We start from the raw sequence: 13,707 nt of genomic DNA on the forward strand, positions 1-13,707 counted from the left end.
TATTTAATTCAAATTTCGTCGAAACTCGAACTCTTTGCAAGTCTCCGTCGTTAAAAAAACGTTCCGTCTCATCATTTCCGAGTATGTTTACACAATCAGAAAATAATTTTATGGATCGAGTCATACCTTGGTAGTCCGTTCCATTCCCCGAGTAGCCATTTTTGCATGTACAATTGAAAGAACCATCAGTATTGTTACAGTAGGCGTTCTGATGGCAATTATGGGAACCTGCACTACACTCGTCGAAATCTAAAAAATATTTAACAAAACAATGTTCCATAAGAATTTATTAATTTATAACTGTAGTATTTATATTTCCTTCAATTTTCCCATATTTTGCTATTGCCATAAAAAAAACCTCGTGTAAAAAATAACATACACAGCTTTTGATTGGACGTACGATATTCTTCACACGTGAAAAATTGTCGTATGTCATTTTAGCGGCAATTTGTTTATATCTTCTTTGAAGATGGAGTCGAAATGTTGGAGTGAGATTCAAACATAATCCGCATATTTTTACACTCAGGACATTCTCAAATCTTTCGGAAAGAATATCTAACTTCTGTAAATTATAACAAATTACAAAGAAACTGAACGGTAATAACTATGTTTGATGCATCGACATGTTTTTGTACATTAAAGCATATCGTTTTCAAATTGATCTGTATTAACATTTAAGAAAAAATTGTACGCACTCGCCAATAATGAAGTAGGCAAATACATACATCGCCTTTGGTTATACTATATTAAACAAAATTCATTCCACATATAATAAGTATTCTGATGCAAATCTTAATTTTCTTTCACTGTAGGGCCAAGGAAATTAGATATAGATTCAATTGCAATAATTCTTTTTGTCGGCGATGTCTACGACCCATTAAGTGACCAATGAAGAAATATTTTTTTAAGATAGACAAAGCATTTTACGCATCAATAACCACCGACAAAAACAGTGCCGACGAATGGCGATGTGAATTTTATGAATCAATAGTGAACAAATAAAGAAATGCTGTGCTATCTGCACTTGTGTTGCACACTAAAAAATGTCAGTAGCTTTAATAAATAGAAAATACATCTCAAATCATTACCGTCATCATCTGTGATAGTCACTGTCGCTTCCCAACAGTATAATTTGAACGTTGGGATTGTTATTTAACGTCAAAACAACTGTAAAATTTTCGTTGCCTTCATAACTGTTATCATCAATTATCAAAATATCAACGCAATGTTTTTTGAATAAAACTTAGTATTCCAACAAATTTCTCATCATCTGAGTAATCTTCTCCTTGTTGCAGTGCATTTCTGAATGTTAATCAAAAATATTTATGATAAACACATTAAACCGATAGACACAAAATTAGCAGCATATCTTGGTTGTACAGATTTAGCGATTTATTAATTATTGTAATCAAAACTGATATTTTCATCTAAAGATCAAAGATGTTGAGAAAGAGGACTATTCACTTTGAAATTACAGTACGAGAGTGAAAAAGAAAGAAATCAATTGTATATAATTTTTAACAATATTGCATGGATGATTCAATAACAAAGATTCCGTCCGCTACCGGATGTGCTTACTAATATAAAAAAGAACAACGAAATACTCACTTCCTAAAAAACTCTTCCATCAAATTGTCAACACCAAGACAAACTCGCAATTTACCATCTGCCTCACCAACGGTGTAGGTTGAACTTAGGAACCCAAATGTAACTACATGCATAAAATTTATAATTAAGTTACTTACAATATATATTAGTTAAAACTACAAAATAAAAGTCATTTAAATGTTTAAAATTGACTCCGCAGACTGCATTCTTGAAGAAAAGTTTTGTTTTATAGCGGAATTTTGCTTGTTTTTTTGCATACCGTACTTTATGTTGTATAAACTATGTTAAAGATCCAATTTTGTGTGATCCAATTCATTTCTGATAGATGTTTTATAGTCTGAGGCCTTGTAGTGTATATGAGCAGCAAACTCACTGAAGCCAATGAAGTACTGCTTTATTAACAACCGACTATATTTCATACGTCAAAAGTGGATAGGATGCCAAAAAATTGGATCGTGTGAATAGGCCTTTCAGATCAGGGTCGGATGAATGCGTGTCATTCCACGCTTGGTTGGATCAGGCTACAATACTTTGGGGGGTAAAATTTCCTTTGACATAGCAATTTTTGATGCCGAGGGCTCATTGTCATGCTAATCCCGTTTAGCTAGTGTAAACAGGTGTAAGTATTGTTTAATTCTTACCTTGTCCTGTTGATGACACAATTTCCAGAACACATACAAAGAGATGCAAATATATCGACTGCCACAACTGCATCTAAGGGATGTTGGTTATATTTTAAACTTTTATTTGTCGAGCAGAAGTACAGAAATAACCATTGAATGTAATGTATTCGCAAGCGATGGACCATAGGAATTCCAGTAAATATTTAAATTAGTCAAATTTGCCTCAGTTGCGCTTCACTCCAATTTCGCTGTGAGTTCTGTGACGTCATAGTGGTCGCGAGGCAAGAGCAATAATAGCGCGACTGGAGCAAATTCTACTATTTCAAATCTTTATCGGGCTACCCATGGATGAACGGGGCAACAGAATGTATGTAAGGAAGTAAGAATTACGAATTTCAAAATGAATACGCTGCTCAATGTCAGCGTAATATACATGCATCAGGGGGGAGAGTTTGCATCTTTACGAAAGTTGGATAGCGTTGTACAACTGCTTGGAAAAGCAATAAACATACAGATTTGGGTCTAATAATAAGAGGATTCCTAATTTAGATGTACTATAAATAAGATTTAATAGGTCAATGAAGCCACACTTTTGCACATTGCCATGTGACTTCTTTGGAATTTCAGGTTTTTATTTTGAAATCGTGCGAGGGTACTAATTCCGCCCGGAGATTAGGAATTACACCCGGGACCCGGGAGAACATAGCGGAATCCAAAGTTGCCAAAATGTCATGGACGTTCAATGGTCATGGTAGTTGTGCGCATGCTTGAAATTTGAACGAAGAAATAACGGTAGTCTACGACTTGCTGATTGGCTAAGACAAAAAGAGAGCATGCATGCACAGAGGAGAGATGGACAGAGAGTCGACTCTTCCGATTTAATGTTGGAACGAGTGTCCCCGAGTTTTGCCTAATATCACGTCATTCTCACGTCATTTCCACGCGCCACGCAACCACCCGATTCTCTTCTGGTAAGCTCTTTCGGCCAAATTTGAATACTAAAGTATAGAAAAAGCGCTGTTCGATAGGTGAAAAATTGATTTTTTTTAACTGGGTCGGATTATCTTCATTTTTGGACTAAAATTTTGGAGATGAACGGTGAGTTGTTTGTTTTGTTGGGTTTAAATGATCGTGCTGTTTTTAAAAGCAATATCAAAATCCTTGTTTTGTAAGTGAGTTCTGATTACCCTTGTCGGCTGCCATATTTTTACCCGAATTGTCAAATTGTGTTTGCCAAAGTGAATCGTTGTCATAGCTGCTTTTTTACTGTTTGTCAACTAGCAGCAGAGCGTTTGCATATTTGTAGTATAACAATATAGGACGAATTTCAAAGAAAACTTCGAAATTCGCGTTTGAATTTTAAAATGTCGACAAAATACATAACGACAAAACAGAGTTTTAGGCGTTATATAACTTTAACTCGCAGAGGATATCAGTTTTTTAATAATTAGTACCATTTGATGATACAAACATTCACTGAAAACATTCATAATTATGTATCTTTACTTCTCAAGCAGAGTTGCTGTTCGATTACACACTTTTTCAGTCATTTTTCAAACTTTTTTGATCAAATTTTCACCCAGCATATCATCCCTGGGCTTTCTATAAAGAAAATATATTTTAGCTCTTACCTTACACTACAAAAAACGTTTGGAACATTTTAGCCAAAGCGGTTAAATTTTTTTAAATTGCATTTTTACTGGCAAACATTCCATTTTTCCTTATTAAAAATGTGCTCGAAGCTTACCAGAAGGGAATCGGGTGTAAACGCTTACTAGCGCGCGCGAGTAAAAAAGTGGGGACGCGTGGAGCTGCGAGTCGACTCTCCATCTCTCCTCTGTGATGAATGATAGCGTCAGCATTTTTAACTATTTTTTAAAAATCATGGAGTCAAATATTAAAACAATAATGAAAGGTTTCAAGATCATCACAGCACAGAAACAGTTGGTGAAATAGGAACGACTCGTAGTTTATAATATTTGAAGTGGTAGGTGTCTATATTTTGCCTATTCAGTGTTTGCTGTAAGAATGCATTGTTTTTTTGACAAGTACGAGCTTGGTATGTCGTTTTACAAGGAGCTAACCGACCGTTTAAGACTTTACATCATCGCTTAAACTTTAAAAAGAGTTTTATGTAATGTGATTTATTTACGCATATAGATATATTGCCAGCCATGAATTTTGCATACCCTTTCCGCAGCTCAGTTTTCTGAGCATAATAAAGACACATTAAATTTTACGCCGTTTTGGGATAATTTTGGCTAGGAGTAATGGTTCTCCTAGCCGCTTTATTTCTGTTAAACAAAACGATATTTATTAATACATTGCATTAAAATTCCAAATATTTACGCTCAGAAAAGGGTGGAGGCAAATTACCGCCAAAACAACGAAGCAAAGCAAGTTGACCCCACCCCAAGGAAATGGATGCATGCAGAAAGTTTCGTAATACAATAATACAGGATCAGCGGTCTGCGCGACCTGATAACGAACATGGGCAAAAAGGCATTTACAAAGCCCGTGAAAATGCATAGATTATCGCCCTTGCTGATAATCTACACTTAACTGATATTAGTTTAGCAGAGTCACAACATTACCGCGCCAAGAAGAAGCTTCTCCATCACCCTGTTATAAGCACTTTATTTCCTCCCCCAGAATGCAAACGATCGCCCTTGCTGACCATGTGCAAGCTGAGGAAGAAATAAAATAGCCGCGCAATTCGAGCAGAAAACTCCCCGCAGGTTTTCCGCTCGAAAATTCATCCAAACTATGTTGATAGGGAAGAAAAACGTATATATTTGAGGAATGCGTTCGATTTCCAACGCCCCATAGTTCGAATTTGGGCATCCGAGTGCCCGTGTTCAGCTGCGTGGGAGGCGGCGCCTATTCGAAATGAATGAGACTTATATTTGGAAGTATCGAGTCCACAGAAGCGGAAAGCCTTTTTAAGAAGATTGGCAAACTCGTCACATGAGACTGGAATGCCCAGTTGTGATAGAAAAATAGCTCCGGGCTGGGCGCCTCGCAAAATCATGTACTCCTCTAATAAGCGAACAGGACAGCATGCCGTTTGCCTGTGAATTTCCAAACTAAAAGTTCTACTGTTATAATTGTGCTTGAAATCCTCGAAAGTCAACCTTATGCCTGCAACCCGGCCATCATCGGAAGATAGTTTGGAGAGTTGTCGCAATTGAAGGGGTTGGCTATTTGACTTCTTAGTTATTTCTCCAATTCTCAGGAACGCGAAAAATGCTAAAGAGCACATTGCCCGGAATTGACATATTTGGTACGGTGACCCAGCAATATGAGGCGCAGCCTCAATAAGACGATTGAGAATTGGTAAAGTTACAGGCAACCTACTATCTAAGCGGAAGCCTTTCTTACCATACCCCTTCAATATTTGCGTTACGTAGAAAACTCTCGTTGGATCCGGTAGATCGGACATGCGATGAGTATAACCCAGTGCAGATACATAAGTATTAACTGTTGAAGAGGCGTACTTGAGGTCAAATAAGTACGCTATGAATAACGCGACGACTGAGGGCGACAAAGGCAAAGTGAACGATCCCTCATTAAAAATTGCCACACGAAATTGCGCAAAAAGTGCCCATGCCCGCTTATAAGTCGGCACTGAAGAAGGTTGCAAGCTACTTTGAGCTAATTGAGAAACTATAGTCGCCAATTTTCCGGCAGCAGGTGAAAGGGAATAGGCGTTGGAGCTCGATGCATGTCGGCCGGCGCCAATTGTGAAAATTTTTGGAGCTGTAAACGAGACAAACAATCAGCTAGGACATTTTGTTTACCTGGTATATGCTTTGCTTTGAATAAAATATTGTTTTCTAAACAAACCAAAACCATCCGGCGAACGAGTGTCATGATATAAGAATCCTTTGATGTTTGCTTATTAATAACAGACACCAAAGCTTCATTATCCGTGAGAAACAAGATACAATGATTGCGCATTTTTGATCCCCATAAACACAGGCTGAGGACAATCGGATATAGCTCTAGAACGGCAATATTGTAACTCCGCCAGTCAGTTGGCCATGCGCCATAGCACCAGTCGCAACCAAACAGGGCCCCAAAACCAATACTACCCGAAGCGTCAGTATATAAATTCAAATGGGAGTTATTACGCCAATGGTTGTGCAAAAAGAATGATTTGCCGTTGAAATTCGACAGAAACGTTTGCCAGACACGAAGATCATGTTTCACACTTTGCGTTAAGCGAATAAAGAAATGAGGGTGTGAAATGCCACGCGTTAGATCAATTAAGCGTCGCAGGAATGCGCGACCTGGCATAATGACGGAACATGCGAAATTAAGTAATCCAATTAAGGACTGAAGTTCTTTGAGTGTAACCTTTTTACGAATTAAAAAGCGTGCGATAGATTGAACACATTTCTCGATTTTATCCATCGGCAATCGGGCCTGGAATTGTATTGTATCTAATTCAATCCCAGCGAACGTTAAGGTTGTTGAGGGACCCATGGTTTTTCCCGGTGCTATAGGCACGCCAATGAAATCACAAAGAGCAATGAATACTTGTAAGTTTGTTTTACAAGCAGAATAATCCGGTGCAACAAACAGGAAGTCGTCGAGCAAATGAAGGAGTTTGCCGATGTTAAGCCTTTCCCTAGCGATCCATTCGATAGCCGTACTAAAAATCTCAAAAGTGCGACACGAACTGGAGCAACCCATTGGCATTGCCCGGTCGTAATAATACAAACTCCGCCATTTTATGCCTAAGAGGTGATAATCCGCTGGGCTGATAGGAATGATTCGAAAAGCATTTTTTATATCTGTTTTCGCCAGGAAACAACCCCGGCCCGCTTTTTTAATAAGTTGAATAGCGTCGTCAACGATAGCGTACCGCACAGATGTTTCGAAATCGGGTATACCATCATTAACCGATGCTCCCTTTGGAAACGATAAATGATGAATCATGCGAAAATCACCCGGTTGTTTTTTAGGAACCAGGCCCAAAGGCGAAACACGAAAATTTGGAAAGGGCGGATAATTAAATGGCCCAGCAAGGCGAGATGCCTCTAACTCTTTCGTTAATTTTTGGTCAACCGCTTCTGGTTTGTCAAGAGCAGACCGTAAATTTATTGCTTCAAACGACTGTTCTGTGCCAGAGAAATGAATGCGAAAACCCGAAGTAAATCCGGAAATTAGTGTATCAACAATACTTGGATTATAACCTTCTAACAATATTTGTAAATTATGAAGTTTTACGGGTGTTGGCAACGGACGTTGTTGAAATAGGCCTAGGCGATCGATCAGTGGGAGATGGTCTGTTGTTGGCACGAAAATTACAATTCACGGCACGGTGCGATCCGTTGCATTTAAAACAAATGTGCTTGAAATCACAACCGGCACAAAACGTTCCGCGATGAAACTTAAAACAATATCCCCGAGGAACAGACACTTTTGAAGGGTGGCGCGTATGATTGCTGCCTTGCGTGTTCGGCTTAGAAGTAGTGGGATATTGACATTTCAACCATAACTCCCAGTGAACAGTCGCCCAGGGAACGCGCGTGGCCTGTGTTTGGCGCAAAAATCGAAAATTCTCATCGTAGTAAAACCAATTATGACCCCTATTGGCCAAATCCTGGATGATTTGACAATATTTCATGAGCGCGGGGGACTCATGGGGTACCGTTGTGTATAAATGGAAACAAAAATATGAAACGAACGAAGCCAATCGCTAATAGTTTTGACCCTTTTGGATTTCGCAGTCGGCTCAAGAGAAGAGAAGCAGGTTGACCGTTGTCAGAGGTACGTACACTAATCTCGTATTTAGGCGGCCGCGTCTGGGCCACCTGACAAAGTACTTATATCGACAAACTCCTCATTCCATATTTTAAGCTTTATTTTATCCGGAATCCGCGAATCAAGAGGCAAAGCGGCAGAGTGGAACGATTCCCGTGGACCCGGGCACTTGAACATTGAAGAGAAAAAGGAGTGGTCTGACCTGTAAGGTTTTCTTGTATGGACGTGAGCGCGTCGTTGACCAGAGAATCTGCATTGGGACCCTGGTTTGAGATTTCGATTCCGGAGGTAGAATCCGTTGGGGCAGACGCCATTGTGGATGTTGAAGACGCAGAGGTTGGTAAGAAGCCAGCTAACTTTTGCGTGACTGCCTCGGTAACCGAAGACACCAGTGTTGAGATAAGCTCACTCGAAAGAGAGGGCAAAGCCACATCACTCACGGGCACAGTTGACGTTGACGGGGGTGGCCAACAGATACGCATTGGGAGAACTTCGAGTTCGACGAGATGTTGTTGGTTGGTTCTGAACAGACTCTCGCAAAACGGCTGATGGAGCGGCGACACGCTTAGAACGACGTACGGGTGGCATTCTAAAAATAAAACTTTAAAAGCAGAAATAGATACTTATGGCGTAATGAGTTTTTAGATAGTAAAGCAACCGCACCCAAATTTTGTCGTTGTGCGAGAAATAAAACTATCCCCCGTAATGGCGAACATTCAATAGTGAGGATTCGTCCGTTATTTGTCGTAATTGAAATTGGAATGTGTGAAAGAATGATTATAAAACGTCAGCAGGATGAACATGGCAGATCCGAAGATCGCCGCACCGTTCACCCTATGGCCAACAAAACTCACAAAAAGTGTGAGAACTCTCATATAGAGAGAGATAAAATCAAACGTCAGCAGGATGAACATGGCAGATCCAAAGATCGCCGCACCATTCACCCTATGGCCAACAAAAAACTCACAAAAAGTGTGAGAACTCTCATATAGATGAGAGATAAAGACAAATCAAACGTCAGCAGGATGAACATGGCAGATCGAAGATCGCCGCACCGTTCATCATATGGCCAACAAAAATCACAAACAGTGTGAGAACTCTCATATAGATAAGAGATAAAGATAGAATAGATAAAGGCGCTTCATAAGAAGTAATCACGAGTAAAGTTTGTCAAATTTCAAGGTTATAGAAAAGTAAATGTCACGTACGACATGCAGCTTGTTATATATATATAGAGAAAGAATTTTATAACATTTTAATTGCTTGAAGAATTGCCCCCCGATAACTTCGGTATAATTTATATTGCCCGATTCTATTAAAATGTACCCCGTCAGGTAGAAATGGCGTCACGGAAGGTCGTATAAAGCCATGGTGTGTCCATAAAAACACTCTCGGGACCTTCTCTAAAACTACCTGTAGGTAATTATTTAGCATTAAACGCTGCTTTTCAAAAAGAGGGTTGTTCTTTCGCGGGGAAATCAGGCATACGCATACCAATTTTACGCGATATTGATCTAGCAATAAAGCAACCAAGTCGTCAATGCGTGAACCAACTGTTTCGGGCCTTAAAGCGGACAAATCGTTCGTGCCTATCTCCAGAATAACAATATCTGGGGCACACCGTGAAACTACCCCTAAATCAAATTTGCGGATCTTCTCCACTGTTCTACCCCCTATACCGTGTAGATAAACTCTCGCTGTGCCCTTGAGTTTAAAGGTCGGGCACATGCGAATATCCCGCTTACGTTTCAGGTCGCACTGTAGGCGACGAACAAATGAGTGTCCCAGGACCAAAACTTTTGGGGGTACCATTGTGTATTCGTAGCTACTATATGTATATGCTATATTAATATATAAATATATATATAGAAAAACAAATATAACACTTCTGTAAATACCTTTCAACTTTAAAGGAGCTCTGTCTTTTGCGATGTCACGCTTAAACTGACCGTTTGTGGTTTGGGTATTCGGTCTTTGTTAGTTTTCGATTTGCTGCTGGCCATTCACCACCTTTCCCATATTGCGTGCCATCCATTACCTGTCGGTCTTTTAGATTGGACGCAAAGCCCATAATATAAGATTTTTAATTATCGTCGGCAAGGCGTATCCCCTTGGGGGTACACCTTGCCTTAGTAGTCTATTTATAAAATCACATTACATAAATTTCTTATTTCCTTCGTAAATATTTTGTTCTCAAAAGTGTACTTCAGAGTTTTGATAAAACAGATATCACTTTGCAGCTTATATAGTCGCTAAAATCATTGAATAAAATAAATAATGGCAAACAGGTGATTTCTGTTCACCTTTACGACTGTCTCTGTTTCCGAAAAATTTGCACGAGTTATTTCATAATACTAGAAATACATGCATGCAGTAACCCCTCGCTATTTCAAACCAAGTACACAATTTCCTGAATTAACCTGACCTAAACTTATATTATTAAACGACACAAAACTCAAATCAGTCTTATTATATTTTATATACCAAGTATATTATAGCTAATGTTTCCATCATTCAATACAAAAATAATCATAAAGCTAGTGTAAATATTGCCCGTTTAATTTTGCAGCATTATACCTTGCCAGCAATTAACTAACGGTTTAAAATCGAAGTTTCAAACGATTAAAACACTACAAAATCTTCAAAGACAAAGAAAAAACTGCAAATGTTATTTTACTCTGTAATTGCAGTCGACGCCGACGGCTAAAAGTTTCAGTATACTTTATAAATATAGTGTGTATTTTTTATACCAAAATTCAAATTACACTTTGAAAAACACTTTTTGAAGTTAAAGCAAAGGTGTAAGAGCCTTTCACAGGTTTATGTGTTTGCATAAAAAGCTGAAAATTTAACAAATAAACGGCATACAAAGCTGAAAAGTATACAAATACGGCTCATTCTTACCGCGAAACAAATACGAAATAAACAAAGTAAACACGTACCCTTTGTCTTTGAAAACATTTATAAGCTTGCAGATTATGAATTATTCCTCTTACACTGCTTTTTTTTACTGTATCCACGTTCATCTTTGCTATCTGTCATGCTTCATATATCTTGTTTCTTCTCGTTTTACTTTCCTTGCACAAAGTTTATGAAACGCTTTTACAAAAATGTTTACGAAATGACAGTTAAATTGCTGACGTTCTCATTGAAATACAAACTTTCTGTCTTAGCCAATCAGAACGTTCGTTGATTACCAGTCTACACGCGTTCGCATTCCGCGCATGCGCACAAGTACCATGACCATTGAACGTCCACGGTCCACGGTCCACGGTCCACGACATAGAATTTGAGCAACTTTAAATTCCGTTATGTTCTGTCACAATACCCGGGTGTAATAAATCTCCCAGCGGAATTAGTACCCTCGCACGGCGCTTCGCGCCGGCTCGGGGATTAGCGTAGAAAGTTAGGTCTGGGTAGCGCACGAAATATTTTGCTTCGTTTAAAATGGCGAGGGGTTGCTGCATGCATGTATTTCTTTTTATGAAATACACGGCCGGCGGTCCCTAAATTCGGGCAAGGCAAGGACGGCGGAAGACCGCCTGCCTGATTTGGCTATGTTTTTTTGAAACCCCGTCCACTGGTGGACGGGAATTTTATGATTAGCTACTAGACTAATCCACTGTCAATCAAGAGTAAATATTTTTAATTTGTATAACGTTAAAATTTGTGGGCGTCTGGTCTTGACCGAATTTATTGACGATTGCGTTCGAGATTGCGTTCGCTCCGTTCTTCTAAAACTAAATAATTTTCGAAAGTCGAAACGCGCACCGATTGTTAAACGCGAGCAAAAGACAGCGTCAAAGATTTGCTCCTTGGGAAACATGTTTTAGCCGTTCTACCCACTGTAAAACGGCTAAAATAATTATTTACAATTATTTGTCTGTCGGAAAATAATTCAATGGATCTAAGGAGCTAGCCGTCATTTAACGAAGAGTGACTTTGAGGTATTGAAATAAGTCTTCAGGAAACCATACAAGCACATGCTATTGTTAGGATGACTACATTACTGCCAGAATCATGTTATTTCTCATTTCATTACCCAAAGTCATCTCAAGCTTGGTTTAATCTCGGCTAAGCGGGATTTGCAAAACTTAATTAACCACATATCGTGTTTGCGGAATGAAGCTATTATTTAATGATTTAATAAATCTTTCCCACTATCTATTAACAAAGAAATAGTAATAGGGGGGTAACAGTAGGAGAAAACGAAATTCCTATTTATAAACTGCTTTTCTTGAAACTAAACTGAAGTGAATACTGATTTTGAGAAGAAACAACAGTAGTTTATGTTTAAAACTACAGTAGACAGCGAAGTAGCTTCCACAACTTAATTCCGGTGGTAAAAAGTTCCAGTCCAAGATATAACGGTTAAAAAACGAGAACTTAAAGTAATTAGTAAGTGCATGTTAACGTTTTAACTTAAAATTATGGTTAGATCTAGTACTAGACTCACCCACAATATCCAGATATTTAAATTTGTCAATGTCACAAAGCCCAAACATGATCTTGTAAAGCTGAACGAGACAAAGGTATTTTCTTCGCAGTCGGTCACTTGAGTCCCTTAAGTCTTTCTACAAAGGGCTGATCAGGATCAAATGGAAATTTGTCTTTATAATTATGTATATAGAGTTCATTGTAACTCCTTCGAAAATTAATATAGTTTGTTATGACATGATCATGAGATCATTGATCAATTAGGAAAATTACAGAAAGCAATAGAGTACAATATTTGAGCAATAGAGTACAATATTTGACGGAAAATTCATGTTTAGATGAGATTACTCAATCAATACAAAATTCTTACCTTCCAACATCTGCCCGCATTCTTTGACCACACTATAGCGATTTGTTCGAGCATATTTGTCGTTTCTTGATCCATATTATAACGTACGAATTGAAAAAAATCAATAAAAATTCAACGATAAGTGAAGACGCGTTACACAACCAGCCTCGTTCCCAGGCGCTTTAAATAAAATAAATATAAGAACACTACAGGCTTTTACATTGATCAGCAGCTAAGCTGACCGAGTGCGCAAGGAATTTTTGAGAGGACGCGACGGAAAAATGGAGCTTTCTTCATCTTCCCCGCGTCCTCCTCAAAACTCTGCTGATCTTTGCGGAACCTCCACTGATCTATATAAAAGCCTGTAGTGTTCCCATATTGATTTTATCTAAAGCGCCAGGGACGAGAGCACGAGGCTGTTACACAAGAGCCTAGAAAATTTAAAAAGGACGCGCTTCTTACCCACAATGCTTTTAGCGTTCTTTCATTAAACCTGCGCGATAACCTGCGATATGTCGCGCACATGACGTTATGTTGCAATCAATGCGCCTTTCCATGGTAATCAAAATTCAAAATATGAATCTTTGACTTTTCCATTCTAAATCTTACTTTTAGTATATCAAATATCATTGTACATGGATAATGAAGTTGGTGCTTTTAGTGCAATAACCAACCGCACCTATGGAAAGGAAAAATGAGTTGAATTTCTCTCATGATGAAATTTGTTTCTAAGAGCTTCTATATTGCAAAACTTGTTTATTTGATATAATTTATGAAGGGAGGCGGACATTCGTTCATTGTAAATAATAAAAATTCTACTCCATAGTATTTTTTTACTATACCCCATTTAGCTCTAGTTTTCGAAATAATCTTCTATTTTAAGAAATTATTTTCTTGAAACGAGGATCAGCTAAAACA

At 38.4% G+C, this 13,707-nt stretch overlaps 1 protein-coding gene across 1 annotated transcript; it reads right to left on the bottom strand.

Annotated features, from left to right (window-relative positions):
• Positions 1-1,217: 1,217 nt before the first annotated feature.
• LOC114540946 lies at positions 1,218-8,460 on the bottom strand. The gene is made up of 4 exons (XM_028560941.1): positions 8,206-8,460; positions 5,613-5,990; positions 1,609-1,711; positions 1,218-1,302 (listed from the first exon to the last, which is right to left on the bottom strand). The coding sequence occupies exons 1-4, from the start codon at positions 8,315-8,317 to the stop codon at positions 1,218-1,220; spliced, it is 678 nt and encodes a 225-aa protein (XP_028416742.1). The 5' UTR covers positions 8,318-8,460.
• Positions 8,461-13,707: the final 5,247 nt, after the last annotated feature.

Source organism: Dendronephthya gigantea, unplaced genomic scaffold, assembly GCF_004324835.1.
Source record: "Dendronephthya gigantea isolate DGI-Jeju-01 unplaced genomic scaffold, DenGig_1.0 000257F, whole genome shotgun sequence".
Lineage (NCBI taxonomy): Eukaryota > Metazoa > Cnidaria > Anthozoa > Malacalcyonacea > Nephtheidae > Dendronephthya > Dendronephthya gigantea.